Here is a 25,311-nt window from a genome sequence, read left to right on the forward strand (position 1 = left end):
ATAAATTTCTTCAATAATGTCAATTAAAAAACAAAAAACAATTAGATCAATTAACCGTAGACCTTCCCAAATTCATCAAAGTTTATAAAAGAAAAAAAAAGTTTTATATAAGTGTAACCAAAAGAAAAGGTTAGTAAAAAAAAAATTAGTTTTGCCACTAAATTGAACATAATTTGAAAGAGAAACTCATTATTAATGTGAATTGGGGAAAAGATTGTAATTGAAAGTTACATCTAACTAAATTCATTTTTGTTACCCAAAATGCCCTTAATCATATTGGTTTCTTACAAGCAACATCTTTTTTATTATTCTAATTTTATATTTTCATTCAATCTATGGCAAGTTTTCTCAAAATATCATTTTTAGTTAATTGTTATGTCTCAGCTTTAACAGTTCAAGGGTCAAAGCGTAAGTGTACATTGTTATAAATAATAATTGGAAGTATTTAAGTTCATCTTTACAAAGACTAGTTTACTTTTCAAATAAATTTGTAAATCGTTTGAATGAGCAACCAATTTTAAGACAAAACTAGTCGAGATTGTTTTGGAAACAATACTTAAAACACAAGGAAAATAGAATAATGGAACTAACCCCCTGCTACTATCTTAGCTTTGAAAAATAACTTGTAACTCCCTAGGCGCATCACCACGTTTTGTAAACTAAGTTTTACTCATATTTCTGTTGAGTTTGTAAGGTGATTGCAAACAAAGTCTCACATTGGCTAGGTGTTTGGGTATTTTGAATTCAAAATAAATGAGAGCGCAAGTGTACACCCGTCACAAGTAGTAAAAACGGAACGAGTATTCCGAGTATCGATCCTCAGGGACAAATGAAGTCTTTTTATAGGAAATGTTAATGATCGGAGACTTTGTAATTGAATTCGGGGTGACAAATAATAAGGATAATGTTGGTTTTGATATTTAAAAACTCAATGCAATAAACTCAGCCCAGTTACTTCAAATTAGCTAACAATACACAAACTTTTTCCAACTAGGCGCCAGGCGGCTCTCATAAATTTTCTTCGGTTTTACTTCGCCATCTTCTTATGTCTAAGTGATTTTGAAGGGTTAAGTCCATTCCTAATATGTCTATTAGAAAAAAGAACTTAATTTAGTAAGAACCAACCGTAACCTTAGGTCAAAGTCCTATGTCTAGGCTACCCGAGCGAAATCTTTATGTCTAAAGTATTCCTCTCTAAAGTTAAATCAGTAAAGTTGTGAAAACGTATCAACCTTTTCAGTATTGATGCTTGGTTAAACATTAATCGGCCAAATCAAGTTTCAACTTATGGAAACAACTTTAAGTGATAAAAGAGGAGAAAAACGCCTTTTGCCTTGTTGGGTTTTAAAAACTTTAACTAACTATCCATAACCGGGCTTGGGAAAAATAAATTTAGCTCATGATGATAAATGAAAAACAGAATTTAATGTTGATGGAAGTAGACAACATAATTAAAAGATGAGTAGAATTAAAACAAGCTGGAAATTATGGAGTTGTAACTCGAATGACCCTAACCCGTTCTCTTTCAAGATTGGGGAGCAATACTTGGTCGATTCCTCAAGGTTGAGTGATTACAACTTCGTATGAGAATGAGAGAGATAAGAGTAACAAAGAACTTGCTGGAATTTTAATTAGACAAGACTAAAACTTACAATTGAAGAATAATAAGCTGGAAAATAAAGGAAGAACTTGAAATAAGTAAGGTTAAAACAATAACAACTCAAAAACTTAAAGGAAAACGAAAACAAGCTGAGAAGTAAATGTTTTAAGCTGAAATGATCACTCCGGAATGATGAGTGAAGAGAATGAAATGCTGAATTTATAGGGACTTCAAGGTGGTTAGGAGGTTGAGAGCTTTGTGGGGAGCCATCCATTTCAAACACCTTTTGGTTAGGTAGTTGTTGAATTGACAACTTTTAATGTATGGAAGGCACGTGGCAGAGCTTTGGAAGGCTTCAAATCACACCAAAAACGTGTGTTTTATTTAAGGGCAATCTCGGGATTGGGGAAGGCGCCAGACGCCTAGCTCGAAATTTTTCTGCACAAAAGTGTAATTTTCGTTAGAAATCAACTCTAAATAATGTAAAAATGTCCTATGTGCATGTATAATCTAAGATAACTTAAAATGAAAGGTTTTGGATACTATAATAAGCTTAAAATACGGTTGCCGAGTTTAAAACATTAGAAAACAGCACACATTTAGCTTCTTTTTACCCTTATGAACAAGGGAAATCACTAGGGAAGGGAATGATCATGGGTATATAAGAGAGGACAATTATCTCCATTGGTATGAGGCCTTTTGGGTGGAACCAAAAGCAAAACCGTGAAGGCTATGCCCAAAGCGGACAATATCAACTTTTAGTTGCTTAGAAACTTAAGCTAGCACTTACATACGGAAACACTAGAATTCTAAATATTTTGAGCTTCAACTTTTGTTTAACAAGTAAGAGATCTTATATCTAGATTTACCATTTTATCTTGATGAACTCCATTTTAGTTTAACATTATCAAAATTGGACTCAAACTAATGTGATTAAACAAGTGGTCAACAAGTAAATTAACTATATAAGACTTTAATCAATCAAGATAAGCAATGAGGGCATTAAGTGTCATGCTTCTTGATAGTTGCAATTTAAAAGAATATAAGGTAAGACATTCGTAGACAGGTTTAAAAATAAAATTAGTTCATGATATCCAAACAAAAGCTTCTATTTTCCCCTCGTTGTTTTCATTGGATTCCGGAGAAACTACTTTGTTAAGAGTAGGAAATTGCAGCGATTCTTCCTTGATGATGGCTCTTTGATTAATTTAAATTAAAAAATATATATATTATCCCAACTCACATTGGAACCTAGACCATCACTATAGAATACACCCTCTAGACCACAACTTGAATGGATGAGCCAAAACCAACTCCTAAGAAGTAGCTAGATCAAAGTATCTCAAACATTCTCCATCCGCCCGTCAGCTTCCGAGGAGGTTTGGTTCCCATTATACGCGAGCAAGATCTAAAGTGGTGGCTCTACAAGAATGGAATATTCCAAAGCATTCCCTTTTGAAAGAATTTGAACTAATTGTGCCACAGTCAGTGGTCGTAACGTAATTAATTGGTTAGTGGGGATAATCTGGGTTGGGATTCAAAAGAATTGGGCGAAGTATTTGTTCCCGAACGACGGAAATGGAAAGACACTAAGGGAAAGAGATATAGCTCATCGGATGACAAATAAAGAGTCTGACTATCTTCGCATCGAACTTCCTAACTTCAATGTTCTCAATTGCAAGCGCTAGCTCTCACTAACAAAGCCGATGAAATCTCCATCAGCTTTGTGTTTCAAGGTATACCCCCACCTTTTCTAAGGTGCCATTACTTGCCTTTCCGTCGATTGTCTTAAACTTGTCTTATTGCTGCTTTGTCTTAGCGGTGCCAAATCTTTCTATGGATTGCTTTTTTCGCCTTCCCTCTTCAACTCAACGCTTTATAAATAGGCATTTTTATTGAGAATGCTTAAGGTCCCTTTTTTTTTTAAATTGTCGAGCTCTCACAAATCGAATTTGTGTACCACAGGGTTCAATAGATGAAATAAAAAATAGTTCATTTTCATTGATAAAAGAAAAAGTTTGCCGAATGTAAAATAATTAAAAACTAAGCTGTTAATTAAAAGAAAAAAAAGGTAAAATATGAAAAAAGATAAAATAAAAAACTAAACCAAGAAATTTTGGCCGAAAACTAAAGGGAAATGATGGGTTCTAAATATAAGTGTGGTATCCAACATCATGTGTTCTTAATATTTAACATTTATATAAAGATATGCCTAAAACAACCACTATTATCACAAAAAAACTATCTAGGCGTAAGTAGAACACGTAGCTCCATAGCGGAACTAGTCACTGGTTACAGATTTCTTTCCTACCAGATCGGAGGTAGCCAAGAATGTTATGTCAAATCTAGTTCGTTCTGTCTTCTTTTCAACGGATCAGCCCGAGTTATTTTCTAACCCTTTCTTCGTGCTTGTTTCACGAAGCACTTCGACCACTCCCGGCATAACATCTTTCTTCTCGACAACGAAACTAGGGGACTTATGCACTCTACTCGTTACCACTAAACGACAAAACCAAGAAAGAGTGGAAGGAGGGACTTGAACCCTCTGAAATAATCTTTTTATGAGGGACAATTTTACATATTTCTGCCAAATCCTTCTATTATTAAGTACGGCACAAACATGCTAATTACATCATTTTATTCTTGAAATCATGGCTCATCAATAATTTTAGAAAAATGGAGATTCAATCTTTAGATAAAAATGTTAAATTAACAAAACTTAATTACTAACTCCAGTAATATCTTCAAGGTTAAAATATTATTTTAGTGCATGTACTTTCAACCTTGGTACATTTTAGCCTCGTACTTTAAAAATGTTTATTTTGGTCTCTATTATTTCAACCTTTAAGTCATATTAGTCCTTGTATTTTTGAATGGTTCGTCTTGGATCCTGTACTTAAAAAGAACAAAAGACTTTGGTCCATATTTTAAAAATTTTAACACTAATTCTATACCTAACGGAAACATTTAATGTAAAGTCATGATTATATTTCAAATAATATATTGAGTATGATGTCGGGTTGAAATTGTGATAAAAGAAAAAAATCAAAAATAAATTTAAGAAACTAAAATTGTCACTTTTAAAAAGTATAGGGACCAAAACAAACATTTCGAATGTATAGATATTAAAATTAACCAATGTTGAAAATACTGTGAGTAAAATGAACATTTTGAAAATACAACAATTAAAATGAACTCACGTCAAAAGTATATGGACCAAAATAGTATTTTAATCCTCCTAAATTATGTTATTTTGTATGCACAAGAATATATTTAATTCACATTAATTGATATTTTAAATAATTCCAATTCATCTAATTTTCTTTCTTTTTCTTGCTCCACTTAGAAAACAAGAAAAACTGAAATATTTGAGAAGCCCACTGATTTGACTTTCATACAAATGATTTAAAAAGCAATTAGCATTTTCAAGTATTTGATGAGTAATTATAAATATTCAATTAGATTTCTGTTAATTTTTTATTTTTTCAAAAAATGTGCATGGTATTTATTTTTTAACTTTAAATTTAGGTTAAAACAAAAAAATGATGGACATTGGTTTTTGTAATTTATAATTTATTATGTTTTAATATTAGTTGTTTTTTGTTTTTAATTTTTGAAAAACAGCATCGTTTGGATAATCAATTTAATTTTCTGTTTTTTAAACGATTTTGAAATTCTATTTAAATTTTAAAAAATAATAATAAGTAATTTTTAAAAAGCATATTTTCATTTTTTTCAAAATCACATTTTTCTTCCATTATTAATATTTTAAATATTTATTATTATTTCTTTTTTCCAAATTTTTCATCTTTCTCATTTTTCCCTCTAAATTTTTAATAATTCTGTGAACTTTTCTCTCTCCACCAATTGTGTCTTTTGTAAATTTTATTTCTCTTTCTAATATATTTTTCATTTAAAAATTATATATTCTTTTCTCGTTTAATTTTCTTTTGTTACAACTTTTATCTCTAGGTATTTATTTATTTTCTCTAAAAAGTATATTTTGAATCTTGTTTTTATCTCTATTATTTTTTTCACTATAATTTTTCTTCCTCTTTCTAATTTCCTTTTTTAACATATATTTTCTTCTCAACTCTACTCTTTTTCTCTAAATTGGGAATAAAATAATATTTCTACTTATTTATAATAGTAAATAGTAATTCTAAAAATAATTAATATATATTTATTACATTTTTTTAATTTTAAAAATAATTATAAAATGGATAATTTTTTCCCACAAATATTCCCGTCCCCAAATGAAGATTCTCTAACATTGATCTTGGACCGAAGAACCAGGTGGAGATAGAGGACTAAAAATTTTCACGACCACGAGAATGGGAGAAGACATCTCTACTTTTGCCCCAATCATTGTTATCTTTACATTATATAGAATTTTCTCTCTCTAATATATATTTTCAATTTTCTAATTTTTTAAAATCAGAAAACTTGTTACCAAACATATTTAAGAAAAGAAAACAATTATCAAATATATATGATTTTTGTTTTCTAAAAACAAAAACTAAAAACTAAAAACTAAATGAAAACAGAAAACAGAAAAACCAGAAATAAAAAATAGAAATCATTATCAAACAAACCCTAAATGTCTAAATTTAATCTCTATACTCTCAATAAATCTTAAAATTAGACAATTTGATGTTAACTCTTATCAAATTTAGCAAAAAATTAAAAATATTTTTTGTTCAAGAGAAGTCACAATATGAGAGACTCAATGAAATAACCCTATCTACGGAGAATTAAAGATGCAGACTATGAGGCTCCATTATTCTCTAGGATCTGACTTTAGGAAAAATTATTTCCTAAATTTCTAGAGAGAATGGCTATCGTGGCTAATTTGTTTTAGCAAAGACTCACTTTAAATTAGCGGTAGAAATTAATTTTAAGGTTTATTGAAAGTAAATTGATTAAATTTAGACATATGAATGTATTAAGGCTAAAATATAATAAGCGCAAAAGTAACTGGACAAAAATAGTAAAATTTTGATATAATTTGTTTCAGTCCTCCAAGGACTTTGGATTTATAAAAAGAAAAAACAATTTTAGTCTACGTCATTAATTTTTTAATTAATTATTTAATTGAAATATGATATTGTGCACATTTTACGTGCCTATATTATATATAAACTAAAAACTAATATTTACAGTATATGTACGTATTTTAAAAAAAAAAAAAAAGAGAAAACAACTTACAACCAATTTTAAATAATAAAATAATTTGAAGTCAATTTTATTATATACATTAAATATTTAATTATATAGTTGACGTTTCTATTAGAGCACCACTTATATTCATCCCCAAAATACATTAAATAAAATAATATATTTTTTTTCTAAACAATTTCTCATAGGACACATTGCCTTTAATTTTAGTGCATAACACATAATGATTTAACATTTTATTTTTATATTGCTTCAACTACAAATAAAATTAATATAAGGACGTCATTTTCAACATAAATATAAAAAAAGCTAACTTTTTTAAATCACTCCTCTTTCACGTGGAAGCAGATAGAAAAAGGGTTAAAAAAAACACGTGGTATCTGTATTAACGATTTAGCCTTAAATTTGTAACAATTTAGTCATGTACTTTTAAATTGATAATAATTTAATTTTTGAATTTTAGTATGTAACAGCTTAGTACTTATATTTTATAATTTGTAATAATTTAGTCCCCGCCATAAAAATTCTCATTAAAATTAAGTGTCGACTTTTATATACAACAATTTAGTCTTTGTAATTTATAAACGATCCCTCATTGGTTTATCGATATACGTATACAAGAAATTTATCAAAATTTTTCACGATAGAGACTAAATTGTTACATACTAAATTCAAGAACTAAATTGTTACAAATTTGAAAGTACAATAACTAAAATCGTTATGAATTAAAATTCATGAACTAAATTATTACTTAAGAAAATATAGAGACCAAAAATGTTTTTTGACAACGAAAAAAAGTTTAATGGAGTTATTTGAACCAACAATATTAGGTTGATTTAGTTGCAAGAAACTCTCTTGAGTTTCGTCATTAATTAAATACACAGATAATTGAAAAGTAAAACCCACTTGAGCTCTAAAAAAAAGGGACAAGATTAAATAATGCAGCTGGAACCAATGGGATATATTAGTATTGTAACTAAAAAATGACATTATCTACTTGACTTCCAATTTTGGAGGGTTTTAGTCGATTCTCGTTCGTCATGTTTGGAAGTGTTTTTAACATGGATTAAAATATTTTGGTGGTAACTTAAAATACTTTATTTTTTAAAATGATCGTATTTTTGATCTGGATTATAATACTTTGGTCGTAGTTTAAGATATTTTATTTCTTAAAATGCTCGTATTTATGAGTAACATAAAATTTTTCTTTAAAAAAAAGTCAAAAACACTAAAAATCTAAGTTTTGTCCTTGACTCAATATGTTTTTTAAATGATTTTTTAAGAGTATTTGAAGGTTGCTCTTATTTTAAAATAATTGTGAGAACAACAGACAAGTAATTTATTTATAAATTGACCCAATTTGAAAATTATACTATATCTATTTTCTTAAACTATTGTGACAAGACGATAGTTAGTTTGCAAAAAAAATTAAAAAAAAATTGTAAACAAATATTAAAAAAATAAAATTATAAAAAAAATGATGTTCTTAACAATTATAAATTCTTAGAATAGTAACCTGCTGCAAATGAATTAAAATTTATCAAAGATTTGAATTAATTAACTTTTTAGATCAATTTTGAACTAATACTTTTGCCAGTCTATTAGGTCTAGTCCAAGGTAATATGCTAAGAGAACTCATTTGTTGCACAATTTAATTTCGAAAAAAAAAAAATCAAACAAATTGATCTAAAAATTAATTGTTTTAGTCCATTGGAGGTTTTTATTTTCCAACCTAACCCCAATTGATGAGAAGTTTCCAAATAGCCCTTACATTTTAAAGTTTTTCAATTATAATCTTGGTCCACATTGGTTGATAATAAATTTACATACCTAATATTTAAGAGGGACGATAGTTTCTAATTCTTCCTCCAAATTTTTAATAATGCCTAATTTTAACACCGGAGACTTTTAAGAGAACGATAAATCGTCGTTAATCAACCAAAAATAGTGTTAGAACTTGACATGAGGTGCAAAAAACTATAAAAAAGAAAAAAAAAACTTTTGGTTGTAGCATACACCATCAACAAAAATTCACACAAGATTATTCCTAAAATCAATGGAGGGAACAACATTGGAAGAAGAACACATACCACGACGTAGACACAAACTAATGAGATTCAAGTTGCGCTCATCCATCTCATGAGTTATATTTTACTACTCAAGGACATTATCGTATATCGAACAAGATCCTGTTCAAGCGACGTCGTATCTAGTTCATGAGTTATATAAAACATTGACTACTAAATTTAGAAGAATTCAATGTAGGTACCAAAATTTCGAGAATGTCTTGCACTTTCCAAGACCAAATGGAAAATCTCCCTCAATCAACCATGCACGTTTTCTTTCACCAATTGCTATTTTCATCCACCTAAATCATGTGTAACAAAGAGAGATAAATATGATATTCAAGTTTCACATCCAGTGAGAATAGAAAACTCAAGACTGGATGTGCTCCAAATGTTTAGGAAAAAAGAGAGCATGAAAAAAATAAGAAAGGAATATTATAGTAATGGTAATATATCCGATAATTTTAGTAAAACTTCTAGTAGACAACATCAACAAAATAACAATCTCATTATGATTGATTTTGATTGTCAAAGGCCTAAATAGAATATTTGCCTCAAGTTCCTCAATTTCTTTGTCGCTTCCCACTTCTGGAACACTTGTAAGAGTTCGAGAAACATATTAAAGAATTGACCATGTATGAATGTTATAAGTTCTAATATCCTGTAGTGGATAGTCCTCCATAAAATTCTAAGTAATACAAGATACAAAAATTTCAAAGAATTTGATAAATTAGACTAAGGTAGAACTATTCATAACAGTAACGTTAAAAACTGAAACTAAACGTTCAACGATAGATGAAAGTCTTGCTACATGCTGCTAACTACATTCTTGTCATGATACCAAATTGTGAATGAAATTTAATTCCACCAAAGGCTGATAAAAAATAATATTAATAGGGCAGCCTTCCACTGCAGTTGAATGATTATCGTTTCTACCAATTGAATCGCTACAAAAACAAACAAAAAATACAAAAACATTATTGTACATCTGTTATTGCAGACGCATTCCCAAGACCTCAAGATCATGCCATGAAGAAGGAAAATTTAACCAAATGTTACTACTCAGGCTGCACGGTTCTTAGAGAGTGTACCTTGTATTGCAGGAAGGACAACAACAACACCTTCTAATTTCTCATATCCGACCGAGGGGGGACTCGAGAGTATGATCATCCACGTACCACAGATCAAATTCTCGGAAACGTTTTATCTTCTTCTCAAAACCTGTGATGTAATTGTTATGTATTATAACATGCATCCCTTTGGTTTCCTTTACCCATGACTGGTTCTTGAAGTATAGTCCACCTGTTGGGAATGCTGGCTGTGGCAGCAGGTATAGATCCACCTATATATCATCATTGTGGTCATTTTTAGGTAGTTACAAAAAATGCACATTCTCTCTTTACAAGAAAGTGTAATATATATTGTCTCATCTTGACCAGAAACTGAAGGATTCTTCCCGCATCTATGAAATATTCAAGTGATTTAATCCTAGTAACAGAGCCTTGTATGAACAAACTTCTAGACCAATTGGTTAAAACAACTCAGAGGATCGTAGCTCATAGGAAAACTCGATTCAGATTCTGGGTTACTAAAAGGAAAAGAATTGGCTATTTTAAGGCTGGTTTGATGACAATTTTGTTTGTGACTTTCTATTGTTAAAAATTAGGCTTATATAGTAACAATTATCTTAGCCATTTTCAAAATCCTAACCAAATTTTAAGAACTAGAAGAAAAGTTTTCTAAAACCTTTTTTAGCTTCTGAGTAGGAAACTATTTCATATAAAATATGAAATTACAAAAATGGGAGGAAAGCCAAGCGCCAAACAAAGGAAGCTACCAAAAAGTCTTCCAAGTGGCAGTAAGAGAAGCAAGACTACAAAATTTGAAAGGTGTGCAGAATCTACACCAAGAAGTGGCTACAAACAAGAAATTATCCCAAAAATAGCTATAAGATTCCTTGTTGAATAGTTTACACCAAGAAGGGGCTATAAACAACAAACTATCCCAAAAATATTTATAAGATTCCTTGTTGAATATTTTACTCTTTCTTTCTTACCAAATTAACCAAAAGAAGCCTCACTAATTGAAGCCACAAAATCTTCTTTCCATTTCTAATAGGAAACCTTTGTGAAAATGGGAAGCAAACTTGTCAATTTGTGAGGGAGAGGGAGATGCCAAAAATCTGCAAAAACTGTGACCAAATAAGAACAGCTTAAGAGCAAGATTGGAACATGTGGTCTTGAGTTTTGAAATTCCATTCACATGGAGGCACCAGGCGGGGGAGATGGAGAGAAAAGGAGCTTATTTTCTGTAAGACATCATGGGTGTTTTATACAGCCAAGAGTAAGCTCTCACAAGAAAATTTTAACAATTTGGGGGTACTTGGAGCTTTCCACGTCAAATGAAATAGAAAATGAAGAGAGAATCCACCCCACTTTTATCAAAAATGTCTACAAAAGGAGAGTGATATGAGAAAATCCCCAAGTTTCCTTCAGCCTAATCAATTTGTCCGGTTAATCTTTGAAAAAAAAAAGGAGGAGAGCCTCAAGAAGAAGACCCATCGTTGGATTTCATCATCCAAAAGGTACTCATGGAGACCAAGGTATCAAGGTGCGTGATGAGGAACTTGAGCTCCACAAATCAAAGATAGATGTTGGAAACCGAGGAGCCAAAGCATAAAGCTTTGGAAAAGATAATGAAAGAGGAGAATCTCCTATCCAATGGTCATTCAAAAAATTGGTAATTCGACCAGTTCCAAATAAGGCTTTCCGTCTTTGAGATATATTTCCAAGGCCCACTTGGAGAATGTCAAGATAGAGTGTCAGGCCAAAATCCGTTTGGAGATGGAACCAAAATTTGAAGAGTGACATGAAACAATTCAAAAACTTATCCTGTTTTCGAAATTTTGCCAAGACTTAAAAAGTGTTTTTAAAAAGTGAGATATCTAGACAAAGAAATTGACAAGCTTAAGTTATTATCATTATATATATATATATATATATATATTTTTAATTTCAATATTCCCAGGAAAGTTAAAAATCGTCCTTTGGAACCTTGCAAATCGAAGCCTTAATACACAAGATAAGTTGCAGAAAAAATTAGGCAATTCGGTCATTTACCCTTCGGTTTTCTGCCTCTGCTTAAAGAATGGGAAGAGCTTAGATCATCTCTACCTACATTGTCCTTATGCTTCCAGAGGGTGGGATTTTTTGTTATTTGAAATAGGCGTCTCTTGCTGCTTGCCCAGATCGGTTGAAGAGAATGGTTGATGGAGGCTCTAAATGGGGGTCCTTAACAGGAAAAGCAAAGGTGCTTGGAGGCTGCACGGTGAGAGATTTTTTGTAGGGCATTTGGAAAGAAGAAATCAAAGAACTTTTAACAACATTTTGACTCAGCAGGCTGTCTTTTGTAACAAGGTACAAATCATGTCTTCTTTGTGGTGCCTTAACCAAAACAAATTCTTTTGTAACTATAGTTTGTCGATGATTGCTCGAGATTGGAAAGCAGTCCTATAGTAGTTGTCTTGGGAGGGGCATCCTCATCCCCCTTCCCTTAGACCGTTTGGATTCCTTTGGTTGACAATGAATCTCTCTCGTTTCTTATCCAAAGATAAAAAAAAGTACAAGGTTAATTTAAAAAAACTAGAAACTAAAAACGATTACATGGGACCTTGGCTTTAGAAGACTCATTTTGGAAGATGAAATCCAGGAATGGAGCTTTTTTATATAACCTACTCTCCAACTTTTTGCAGTTCACGCACTCTTCATGGACATTGTCAACAAAGTTATCTTAGAGAATCTTATCCAAAAAAGAAAAAGTTATCTTAGAGAATTCCCTGATACAAAGAAATGTGGCACAGCAAAAACTCTAAGAAAGTTAGGTCTTCTCGTGGGAGCTTAGTTATGAAAGCATAACCACTCACGATGAAATACAGAAACGGCATCCCACATGCTCCCTCTCTGGGTCAGCATTTTTTTTTTTGTGCAAGAAAGATCTGGGGTCCCAAGGCCACACACCACATCTTCTCAACTGTTCTTTTGCTGGTAATTTATGGCATACAATTGGCAGGTGGTACCCCCACTAGATATCAACAAGCTCCTCTCTACTATTTTCTTTAGAAAATAAAAGAAAGTCTTTTGGCTCCAATTCAATAGATTTTTCCTTTGACATCTTTGGCTTGTAAGCAACAGTAGTAATCTTCAATAACAAAGAAAAATCTTTGCTTTTAAACTCTAATGGGAGTATCATACTTTGTAACTTTTTAATACTTTAATGAAAAGTTTTGGTTCTTCCAATAAAAAAAGACAGAAAAATCTTTTGGTAGTTTCAGAAAAATCTTTTTCCTTTCTTGCTCTTGCATGGTGTAAATTTATTAAATAAACAAAAAACAAACCTCTCCAGCCGTTTTATCTAGTGCCCAGTTGAAAGCAGGTTGATCATTAGATTTTTTTGTTTTGGACCATGGCTGAGCTTTAAGTTCCTCGATCCACTTCCTCATGACCAGTTTTGCTCCATTTGTGGGGCGTAGGAAAATCATGCAGCTGCATATGTAAGTCCGGCCCTTTTTCCCTGGAGGTGGCAAATCATGAGAGTGGTGCAAAGATTTCACCTGTTAAGATGTGAGCAATAACCTTATGTTAATTGAGCAAGGATGCAGCCACTTTTCATCAATCTTAAGATGTGAGTTTAACTTCACCATGTTTCTCATAAAATATTAAGCTAAAGATATAGAAGTACCACATTTTCCAGTCAAATTTATATTTTCGTCAAATATACAAACATTTAATTAATGGTGAAAATTCAAGAAGCGAAAGTCCTCCAGCATTTTTCATCAAAAAATTCCCAAACTCTTATGGACCTTTTCTTTCTTATTCAAAGATTAAAAAGTAATAAATTGGAGTTTATATGCAGGAAACTGTAAGCAACCCATTTCAACATTGCACTGGAGGAAAAGGAAAAAGAAATAGAGGAGAAAACAGTTGATGTACATACTGCAGCCATGTCATCTGTGAAGTACACATCATGATTCCCTTGCAGATAAGGAAACGGATCAGCCAGCCATACCATGTCAACATCATTGTACATAACATTATAACCAAGCTCCAAAATGTGTAGCAGGTGTCGTGGTCTTCGAGATGTGAAGTTGAAGAACCCCTGAGAAGAGAAGAAAATCATTTTCATTTCACGTAAACAGTGAATTGGGCTAAAGATAAACACATATACCTGAGTATGAGAAGGAAGAAGTAAACTAGGAGAAAGAAAAACAAGGGTTTGATGGGAAGAAATTTGCTTGAGCAAACATCCTCAATAGCCTAGAAACACCACTGATTTTTCTATAAAAATGCTTTATACAAGGGAGAGCAAAAAGAGAGATCATATTAATTGGTATAGAAGCAATCAGATTAGTACAGAAGTGACTTCAAGTAATGCCAATTGTAACTTAAGGCATGATATGAAAAATATTCAATAGCTTACATTAAAAATTGTAATTTAAGGCCAGATATGAAAATTATGCAATTGTAAAATAAGCAAAATGTTTACGACTTGTGCTGCATTAACAGACCGAGTTTGCCCAGGCAGTGTTAAATATGATTGAGAGATTGAACAGAGAAGCAACATACACTGACAAGATGTTTATCTAGGCAATCAGATTTATCATTTCAAACAAAATAAACAAACCTAGAACTACAATTGAAACAAAATTTATGAAAGTGCATACTAGAGTCAATTTAGCCACACCTGAGAACCAAACTTGTGCGCCGTTTGAGCATCAGGAGCAGGTGGAACAAGCACTGCGTGGCCCGGCCACCGTTCGTTCACCTTATAGAGCGTCGCATAGTCCTCGGCGATAACAAGAACTTTCTCGTGGTGCTTCTGTCTGGTAACACTAATCAACCAATTATTGAGAAAGGGCAAGTAGGGTTGGCTCACAGCACAAACAATCACAGTCCCGTTCCTAGCAACGAATGACGCAGCTTCAGCCAATGAGTATTCTTGCCATTTCGTGCTCGAGAGCTTTGAGGTTGAGAAAATGCTCTCTTGTATATTCATCCAGGGCAAAAAGACTCCAAGAAGCACAATGAGAGAAAGCAGGGCAAGCAGGTTTAAAGGACTAAATATGGAAAATGGCCTCTCAGAACTCAAGGAAGAACGAGGAGAAAGTGGATATGGACTTGCAAGTGAGTTGTGAATGGGTCTTTGGTGCAAGATCGACGGCATTTTCGCGCAATTCTGAATGCCGTCAACAATTCTCAAGAAAAATCTTTAAAACCAAGAGCCAGAAGGAGGAAAATAAGAATAGAATAACCCACGAATTGTCAGTCACACAAGAAATGAACACAAATCAAGTGTACACGGAGATCTCTGATTCGAACTTGAGTGGGAAAACAGAACACAGAATGCGAGATTCAAGGCAAAAATAGCAATTGGGCATGCGAAAAAACGCTGAACTCGGCACACCAATCAACTGATGGATTCATTCGCATTGAACAGTATGATCTGGAATTGATTGGGCGTGGTTCATTCAGAAACCGAAATTAAGAGAAGAAAAAAACGTTTTATACATCATATTTGGTCAGAGATCTACCTCCTTTGCCGGAAATCGAACCTCCACCGGCGCCGGCGGGAAAGTATGAGTACGAAGAGTGAGGATCTGAGGGGAAGAGCAATGGAGACTGGAGAGGGGCCCGGAGCGACGGTGGCGGGGAGCTGTTTTAGCAGTTTATTAGCTAAGTGGTAAATACCGCAGAATTCAAGCTCATTAACAAAATAAGACTTTTTGTGGGGGGTTTTGTGAAAATTATGTTGTATTATTAAATATATATATATATATATATATATTCCAACTTATGGGAAATTGCTAAAAATGAGACATTTTTAGTAGGATTTAAAAATAAATTATCTTCTAAATAATGCTAGACTAAAACCTATTAAATAAAAAAAATGGCATATTTTGAAACTTATTTAAAAAATAATGCGTCTATATTTATGGTGTCGTTGGGTCGTCTCTAGAGACAACGGGTGCCACGCCTATTTTTTTTAAAACCAAAGATGGTTGTCTCTTTCTTATTGCGAAACACGGTCTCTAGAGACGACCAAGGTGCACTGATTTGGTCGTTTTTTTGAAGAGATGTCTAGGTGAGTTCTTTTTTGATCCTATCTCACTCTCTTTCCTCCCTCACTTTGTCTCTTCCCCTCCAACCAAAATCGTTATTGCTGCCTCTTTGCTCCATATCTCTAGTGCGTTCACCACCTTCGCTATTGATACCGCCGCCATTTAGCAGTCAACATTGTAAGTTTCACCCTCTTTACTTTTCTTCTTCTTTTTAAATAATAATCTAAATAAAAAAAAATTTATTTTTACTATTTGTCAGCTTCTACTTCCGTGTACCACTTCAACAAATAAAAGATACATTTTATCCTATTGTTTTGTGTGTGTTTTTTTTGGGTTAAATTCTGTATTTTTATTTGTTTGTATGCTATATTTTTCTTATATGTTTATTATATAAAATATGTATTTTTTATTTGATTGTTATTTGATTTTATTTAACGTAAGATTGTTATTAGCTTTAGATTTTATTAATTTTGAATATATAAATATTATTACAATTAATTTAAATCAAATTAGTTTAATAGTTTTGTAAGTTGAAGTTGAATTAATTGTTAATTAATATTTCTTTTATTTAATTAGTTGGTATGTTTTTTAGTAGTTTCTTTAACAACTTAATTGAAGTTCTTTTTTTCAATTTAGGATCTAAATGACAGCTAAATATTTAGCAATTGTATTGTACATGAATGGATGTATTATTGATGGTATAAATGGAGTTGAGTACGATCGACCGCCATGTGGAGGTTTTACTATTTATAGTATTGAGTTTGATCATTCTGTTGAAATTGTTGGAATATCACTGAAGGTAGATATGATCAGTAAGAATAAATTAGAAATTGTGTCTTAGACACCATAATCAAACACATTTGGGATCAATTAGGTTCATTCTCATTTCATTAGAGAACCATCGTGCATTGGATTTAATGTTCTTAACTAAACTGTCAACTCCACAAATAGTGGAATTATATGTGAATCTTAGGAATGTATTGAATGTCTCATTGGTTGATCAAACATCTAGCCAAATGTCTTGACGACAGTCAATGCCTTAAACATGAGCTTTAGTTGTGCCTTAAAGAACTAATTTATTTGAAGATATGGATTTACCTACTGAGAATAGGTTTATAGAACTCAGGACAATAACAGATGATGAGTTTGATGAATTGGATCTTGAGGGTGAACACAATATCCTTTCATAAACATTCAATAACATGGACATTGATATCATTAATAGTATTGCAGAACACGATTATATTATTTAACCAGTGACGGCTGAAATTGATCTGTTGTACAAAGGGTTTAGGTGTAACGATAAAGAAACCATGAAACATACTGTGAAACGTTTTGCTGATCACCACCCTTACAAAGTTGTAGAGTCGGCCCTATCTAAATGGGTAACTAGATGTAAGAAGTGGCAAGATGGATGCAAATGATGACTCCGTGCGATGCTAAATAAATTTTATAACCTATGGGAGATAACGAAATACGTAGACCAACATTCTTGTGTCTACTCAAAATTCAATCAAAGTTATTTTCAATTGGATTCAAATATGATAGGTAGAAAAATTTGTGATGCAGTGAGAGCTCAGCCTTCTATAAATATTTTGACACTTCGAGATTTGATCAAGGAAAAATTTGGATATCATATTTCTTACATGAGGGTTTGGGAAGGAAAAACAAAAGTATTGGCTTGAGTTATTTTTGTGATTGGGATGAATCATATCAACTTTTATCAAAATGGATGTATATAATGTGAAACATACTAATTGTTAAGAAACCCTTGAGAATTGGATCTAAAAATCTCCTTGAAAAATAAGACCCATTGAACTCAATCTCAAAAACACCAAAAATAATTATGGAATCAACTCAAAGAAAGTAAAAAAAAAAAAAAAAAAACCGGATTACCTTGTTGATCAAATATCTCAAGGCAAGAAAGCTCGTTCCTTGTTTGAGATTCGAATCATTCCACAAGTAAGATAGATCAAGTCTCACTTGAATGATCCTAAACATGCAAGCTATCACTAGATTGCAAAATACATTAGCTATTGGCTAAAAAAATGACTCAAATGCTCATTTCATTACATCTCAATTCTATATTCTCAAATCTGACACACATGACTATATATAGCCTTCAAAATAGTTCTTAACGTAACATATAGGCATTTGAAGGGTTGGAACAATTAAGTCCATCTATGCCATAAACAACTATTAACTAATTGTAACATAATAAGTAAATGAAAAGTCTTAAAACTTAACATAAATCAAAATACACCATAAATCCAAAAATTAAAGATGAAATCAGCAAACCAAGAGTTTTGTAACAATAAAGGATTAAATAAAGCCTCATTTAATCTAGCATGAACTTGAGTTTCACAATTGATGCTTTTGTCTTGAATGAATATTGAGTTGACTAGTATTTGCTTGTAATATGTTGAAGATTCATATCACTAATCCAGGAACAACTGTTGAATGAAAAATCTAGGATTATGGAAAGTCGGGTCATGTCATTCTTCATTCAATATTTTGGTGGTTCGGTCCTTGAATTGCATCTTTTCAAAAGTGTCGACCTGTACTTCAAATAGACAGTACTCACCTATATGGAAATTATAAGGGGAAGCTATTGATTGTGATGGATTGTGAATCCCGAGCGAAAGCGGTAACACGTGTTTTTGGATTTTCCTTTTGAAATTAAAAAACACAGAAAAGTAAAATACAGGGGATGAGTTTTCTTACCTTTGAATAACTCATTCTAAATTGATATAGATACCATCACATGATCTTCCTTACTAAGTCTCTTGGTCGAGAATTTCGATTGTGGGATTCAATGATAGGGAATTGAGAGAGTGAGAGAATTGGGAGAGTTGTCTGTTTTCTTTGCGGGCAACAAGAAGCAAACAGTGCATAACACTTCTGCATTGTTTTAACCAAAAGTGACATGAGGTAACTCCCCACGTCACAACAACTTCTCACTCGCGTGCAATTTTGTTGGGGGCTTTAATTAGTAATATTATTAATTATTAATAAATAATAATAATTAATTTAATTTTTTTATCTAATTAATAATTAATTACTTTAATTAATAATTAATTAAATCTAAATACTAATTAAATAAATAATTAACATTTAATTATTTAACATTTAATCAAATATCACATATTTAATTAAAAAACTATATATTTCTCAAAAAAAAAATTTAAAATTAAAAAACTATATTTTTGAATCATATTTAATATTAATTATTGAATCCCATTCAAATATTTCTCTCGGAATATATAGTTTAACTTTTGAAACTTTATTCAATATAAACTATATATATAATGTATCATTATATACATTCCCTTATTTATATAATTTGAACATTTCAAATTTCTTTCACAATTCTTGATCCTCGTTTTATCCGTTGTGAGCTAGCAATGAGACCTAATTGACCTACAGATCAGAAGCTTCAACGATACGAGGTTAATTGATTAAACTCATTAACTAAATTAACCAACATTCGTTAACTGCAGATCATCCCACTAAAGATTCACAACAGCACTCTTCTCACTGCAGAATATTTCGTGTCCATGGAAATTGATCATTGACAATAAGTAAATCCTTCACGAGTGTTCGTAACTTCAGTTGGGGCAAATTGTCGTTTTACCCTTGAGTTACATCTTGTACCTTAAATACCACTGCTCCTCTAATGAACAATTTGTTTATGGTCCGACCTTAAACAGAAGTCCTTCTCGAGTCAATGAGAGGGTGAGGCATTTTGTTCAAGTCTTAGAGTTAGCTTTAAGGGAACACTCATATACTTACTCTAAAGTCGGGAATGAGTGAATTTCATCTTGAGTAGTTATGTTCCTAGCTCCCCACTTGGTCTCGTCCCCAAAATGGTAGGATTATTGAGTCAGCAACCCAGACCATTCTCACCCATACAAATCAAAGGACGATCCTTTATAGACAGGAGTTCATAACTCGCTCAGGATTAAGATCGAGTTATCTGGTCGTCATATGAAATATTAATCTAGTTAGTTTACTGTGTTATAACTAAAGATTAATTGTTTCGCGGTCCGGTCTTATACAAACTCATTGTATAGGATACCCTCACTCGCATGTCTCCACATGAACGACATGAATAAAGTCGTTTGTACCTATTACAAAGCGGGTCGTATCCATAGTGTTACCAAGATAAGGTATCCAACCTTATTATATACTATAGACCATTTAAGTCATTTTACTATAATATTATCCACTTGTGCATCGAATATATATTGTATATATACTGTATATCAAATATATACATTGTATATTAAATATATATTGTAGATCAAATATATACTATTACAGTTACATTAAATAACATTGGGATCTTAGTTTATTGAAATATGAGTAATGCAAAGAAATAAAATAACTCTTTACTGAATAAATAAATCAATAAATAATTTGTTCATTAATTATAAACGCACGAGCTAAGAGTACAAAACCCAACACATCAGTCGATTTAAATGGACATCTGATGCCACTTGCTTTATCCATTGTAGATGAAGAGACTTGTGAGACGTGGGGATGATTTTTTAAAAACCTAAGAAAAGTTGTTACAAATAAAGATATATGTTTGATTTCAGATTGACATGGGGTATTATCTCTGCTGTTAACAATTCAGATAATGGTTGGACCAAACCTAAATCGCATAACAGATTTTGCTTACGATATGTTGTTAGCAACTTCAATAAAAAATACAAGTGTAAGCAATTGAAAGATTTGGTCTATCGTGCTAGTTCTCAATTCAAAATTCAGAAGTACAACAAGTCTATTGAAAACATTAAATTATTGCTTAGCTCTTGTATGAACTTCTTCCGCAACATTGAGATCGAGAAGTGGACCCAATCACATGATAAAGGGTATAGATATGGGTGGATAGCTACCACTTTCTTGGAGTGCATTAATGGGGTGCTTAAAGGAGCTCGTATGTTACTCATCACTTCATTAGTGCAACTTACATGCTATAGATGCGTGAAATATTTCGAGAAGCGAAGCGAGGAAGTAATGGATGCTTTAAGTGTTAGCTTTATGGCTTCAATCAAACCAAATATTTTGATGATCACAAACCAAGTATAAACTAACAATTTGAGTGTTTCAAAGTGTCCATAGCGTAGAGCTCGAAAAGATAAAACCAATGCATGTCAAATCATTCAAATTGGAGTTTAAACGAATAAGTTATGATCAAAACAAGCCAGGAGAAAAATCCTACGTGGCGGGTGACGTGAACAAGTGGACAAATCCTACATGGTGGGTGACATGGACAAATGGACCGCTCAGAAGTTGACATGTGGCATCAAAAGGACATACTTATGTTAACGTGACATCCAATAATCGAACATATGAGAAGATGACATGTGGCGCTTTTAATCTCTACAAATCCATTTCCACCAATTTCTCTCAGTCTCCTCAATCACTCACAATCTCAATTATTTCTCAATCTCCACCAATTTCTTTTAATCACCATAATTATGTTTTTAATTCATTTCCTTACCTCACCTCTTAAATCTACACCATTCATTCTTTGTTGCCCTAAATCCAATGGCCAAAATTCATCCTCGAAACTCTATTTAAAGCCACCAAACTCTACCATTACACACACCAACTATCAAAGCAAAATCATTTGTTTTTGAATTCTCCTCTTAACTTTTGCAAAATCTTCATTCTCTCCTACACATAACTTGTTTATTCTTTTGTGAGAGATACATTAGAGTGTGGCTTTTTAGCCATTACTTTATTTTCAAACTGGGTTTTGTATTAAGGTGTGGGTACACTTTGGGTTGTGAGAAAAGTAAATTGGTTGGATCCTGAACCAGTAAAAAAGATCTTGGGTTTCTCTTTAACCTAGAACAAAAAGAGGGTCGATCGGTTTGGTTCTCACCTGTTAAAAGAGCCACTACAGTAAAATACCCAAGAAGGAGTTTTGGAGAGTGGAGTAGGAATTTTGGAATCACTATAAAAATTCTCTGTGTCACCACTCTCTTCTCTTTTCTTTTTTAAATTCAGTATTTGTCTACTTAGAATCTTGGTAGATTGCATATAGGTTTCCTTAAAAATTTTGTTCAATATTTCCTCTTCTTGTTAATCTTCTTTTATTGATTGCATAATTGTTCATTACCTTGAATTTTAATTTTTTAAAAAGTGGTAAGCAACCCTATTCACCTCCCTCTAGTGTTGTCATTCGATCCTACAATAAGGAGAAATGAGAATACACAAGGTATTCTTTAGTTTGTTATTTAATGTTGTTTATTATGTAAATTAACATTATCAAGTTGAACTGGTATGCTTACGATAAGCTTGTTAACGGGGTGGCGAGATCCACCAAACACGTTGTAGTTAATTATGATCATGTCGTTGGTGTGTTTCATGTGAAAACAATGGTTCGTTATTACAATTCAAAGGAGGTAACATACAAATAGTGAAATTAACTGTTGAAAACATCCATGTTCATGCAACAAGTAGTAATCATATGTCATGTCATGTTCTCATTTTATGGCAGTTTGTTCACAGATAAACATAAACTACGAAGATTATATTGAGGATTGTTACAAGCTTTTAGTGTACATTGAATGTTACGCTCCTTAATTTGAGCCCATCCCACATGAAGATTATTGGATTCCCCATAAAAACTTGCTTATACTGTTTGTCCATCCAACTTTATTAAGACAGCCTAAAAAACCAAGAAATTCATGTATTCATAATGATATGGATCGGAAAGAACCAAATGTCCAACAAAAATGCGGGTTACGTAATCAACATGGTCACAATCGAAAAAGTTGTCATTTGAGTAAAAGGGAAGCGTCATCATAGTTGTTGATGTAATTTAATATATAGATATAATCATTTATATTATTTTTTTGTTGATGTAATTTTTTATTTCATTATAAATTTCTGTAATTGTAATTTGATATTTATTGTTGCAATTTGATACTTTTGAAATATATGATGAATCTTATTTACTCAAATAATATTTTTATTTAAATTTCCAACCAATGATATTTTATGGTATTAGATCATGGAGCTAGATCCAGGTCCTATTGATCGATCTGTGTTGTATTCCCAAACTCACCATCAATGAGAAATAGTTTGGCGAGGTCAGTGTAATGAAGAGTTACACTACCGACATAAAAAAATAGTATTTGATCGCTCCATCCTTATGCATCCTTGAGTCAACACTACGTGCTTCTAGATTTTATGGATTTGCTAGATTGGGGTTCATCTAATAAGATTGACATTTGATCACTACACTTATAGAACGTTGGAGGTCATTCAACATGCCGGATGGATAGTGTACTATCACTCTATAAGATGTAGCGGTGCAGCTTGGGTTACCAATTGATGTTGAGCCAATTATTACTTGGGGTGACTCCAGTGATCAGCACATCGGAGGCTTTAGGTTGAGTTTACCTTGGCTATCTTCTCAATTTTGTTACTTGGATGACGATGCAGATGAAGAAACCATGGTTAGATATGCTTGTGCCTACATTATGTAGGTTACCGATGGTAGTTGCGCGGTAGACCGAAGGATGCTTCGGCAGAGGGGTGTATGGCGGATGCCGTGTTGTAAGTCCACAATAATGTTCATCCCTAATCATCAAGGTCGGATCGAGCGGGTGTATTGGATAGCGCTACTATACGAACGTAAAAAGGAAGAAGGTGATTGACGTCATCAAACGACCTTAATAGGAAGACGACGGAGATGCCTAACAATAATGCAGATTTGTCTTTATTTTGCTTTTGTAAAGTTGTTTGTCTTGTTGTAATTATTTTCGCTTTTGCTTTATATCTTTTCTACTTTTCAAAGATACAGTTTTTGTCGGCCACGCTTGTGGGCAAGTCTTATATTTACTTTTCATAAAGTAGGCTCAAAGTCATAAACTAGATTCCAAAGAGATAAGAAAGCCAGTCAGGGTCGGCCACAAATTTTATCATCTTTGTTGTATTCATTTGTCTTGGCTAGAGACTCATTTGCTCAAAGAGTACTATAAATATCCTCATAAGCCTCGACCATTGATGGTATCGATAAGTCTAACAACTTGTGCACTTGATGTTCCTCCCATTGTTATCAGATTTTGAGGTAACCGGATGTTACAAGACAATTTGGTATGAAACAACAAATTCCAAAAGTGCCTAGTTTGGAATTAAGGATACATGACATGACATTCGACATAACACATGGCGGGACCAAACTGCACCTTATATGACGATGTGGCACATGCATAGAGATTTTATAATTGTCAACCATTAGTGCACGATGATGGTAATTGTGATCCCAGATACATTAGTTGGTATTCATCAATTACTAGGCATTATATCACTCACGAAGAAGTAGCATTTGGTGATATGGTATGATTTTTAATTTGGTTATAAACTATTCGAATTTAAATATAATTTATTAAAAAAATTTATTGTAGGCTATGTGTTTCAAACAAATTAGTATCCTCTCGTTGTTAGAACATATTAATAGGTTACGTAATGTTGGTGTGGGATATCTCCAAAGGCTTCATCAGATGTATAGAGTACTTAACACCTGCTCACAGTCCAAAACATAGAAGACGTCGTCAGTTGACATTCTTGTACCTTAAGTTATATATTATATCGTCAAGGACGTTCCACCTTTACAAAGACACAAAATGAAGCTGGCCCGTCCACCCTAATGGTCATGATACCGACTTTTGGTTCAAGCTAGTTTCACACACCACCTTTGGCACGACAATATGGTTATGAGGCTGGTCACAGACGTGGACGTGGGGAACATGGACAATATCTCAATCCTACAAAGGATCGAGATCAGACACCGGTGGTACTGAGAGTTCGTAATCAACCACCACGTAATCGATGACGTCCTCATTGTGGGTCACATTAGATAGATAGGCTGTAAATTTTAGACAATTAATTGTTATTTTGTCTATATAAATGTAGAATATTATTCTCCAACATAGTATTTTTTAAAAAAATTGAAATGCAACAAATAGATAACTTCAAGAAAAAATTATAATATATTGCCTTAAAAAATAATATTTAAAAGAATATATATAATATATATGAATTTAGAAAAACAAAATAAAATTTAATAAAAACTATTACACAAAAAAAATTACAATACGGTACCGTAATTCGCTTTAGATAGTAAGAGACAACCATCTTTTACATGTCACGTAATGTGGTTGTCTCTCAGCATATGGTCGTCTCTTCAAAAGACTACCAAGTGGCACTATGTTTTAAGAAGCATTATTTTTGGAATAAGTTAAAAAAACGCATTTTACATTTTATTTGTTTTTAACAAGCATTATTTTGAAAATAAGTTAAAAAAAACATTATTTAAGAAAAAAGAACCT

General features: G+C 32.3%; 1 protein-coding gene across 4 annotated transcripts; it reads right to left on the reverse strand.

Moving 5' to 3' along the window:
• Positions 1–8,889: 8,889 nt before the first annotated feature.
• Positions 8,890–15,593, reverse strand: MGP4 (Nucleotide-diphospho-sugar transferase family protein). 4 transcript variants are annotated; one of them, XR_015792350.1, is made up of 7 exons: positions 15,431–15,592; positions 14,584–15,342; positions 13,837–13,998; positions 13,238–13,453; positions 9,936–10,186; positions 9,048–9,146; positions 8,890–8,967 (listed from the first exon to the last, which is right to left on the reverse strand). XR_015792350.1 is itself a non-coding variant. In XM_022291515.2 (6 exons), exons 2-5 carry the CDS (start codon positions 15,061–15,063, stop codon positions 9,977–9,979), a joined length of 1,068 nt encoding a protein of 355 aa, XP_022147207.1. In that variant the 5' UTR covers positions 15,064–15,342; positions 15,431–15,592; the 3' UTR covers positions 8,890–9,146; positions 9,936–9,976. The 4 variants fall into 4 exon arrangements, 3 of the variants coding, with proteins under 3 accessions (XP_022147207.1, XP_022147208.1, XP_022147209.1); XM_022291515.2 differs by having other exon boundaries at positions 8,890–9,146; XM_022291517.2 differs by lacking the exons at positions 8,890–8,967; positions 9,048–9,146 and adding an exon at positions 9,479–9,791 and having other exon boundaries at positions 15,431–15,593.
• Between the last annotated feature and the right edge of the window lie 9,718 nt (positions 15,594–25,311).

Source organism: Momordica charantia (assembly GCF_013281855.1).
Source record: "Momordica charantia cultivar OHB3-1 chromosome 7 unlocalized genomic scaffold, Mcharantia_2.0 BLBB01000007.1, whole genome shotgun sequence".
Lineage (NCBI taxonomy): Eukaryota > Viridiplantae > Streptophyta > Magnoliopsida > Cucurbitales > Cucurbitaceae > Momordica > Momordica charantia.

What these genes read in the sequence shown, in the direction of transcription:
- MGP4 (XM_022291515.2), bottom strand. Translation starts at nt 15,063, where the DNA reads ATGCCGTCGATCTTGCACCAAAGACCCATTCACAACTCACTTGCAAGT. An exon ending in CGCACAAGTTTGGTTCTCAG is followed by an intron (nt 13,999 to 14,583) that starts GTGTGGCTAAAT and finishes TTCTCTTCTCAG; the next exon opens with GGGTTCTTCAACTTCACATC. An exon ending in TCACAGATGACATGGCTGCA is followed by an intron (nt 13,454 to 13,836) that starts GTATGTACATCA and finishes ACATCTTAACAG; the next exon opens with GTGAAATCTTTGCACCACTC.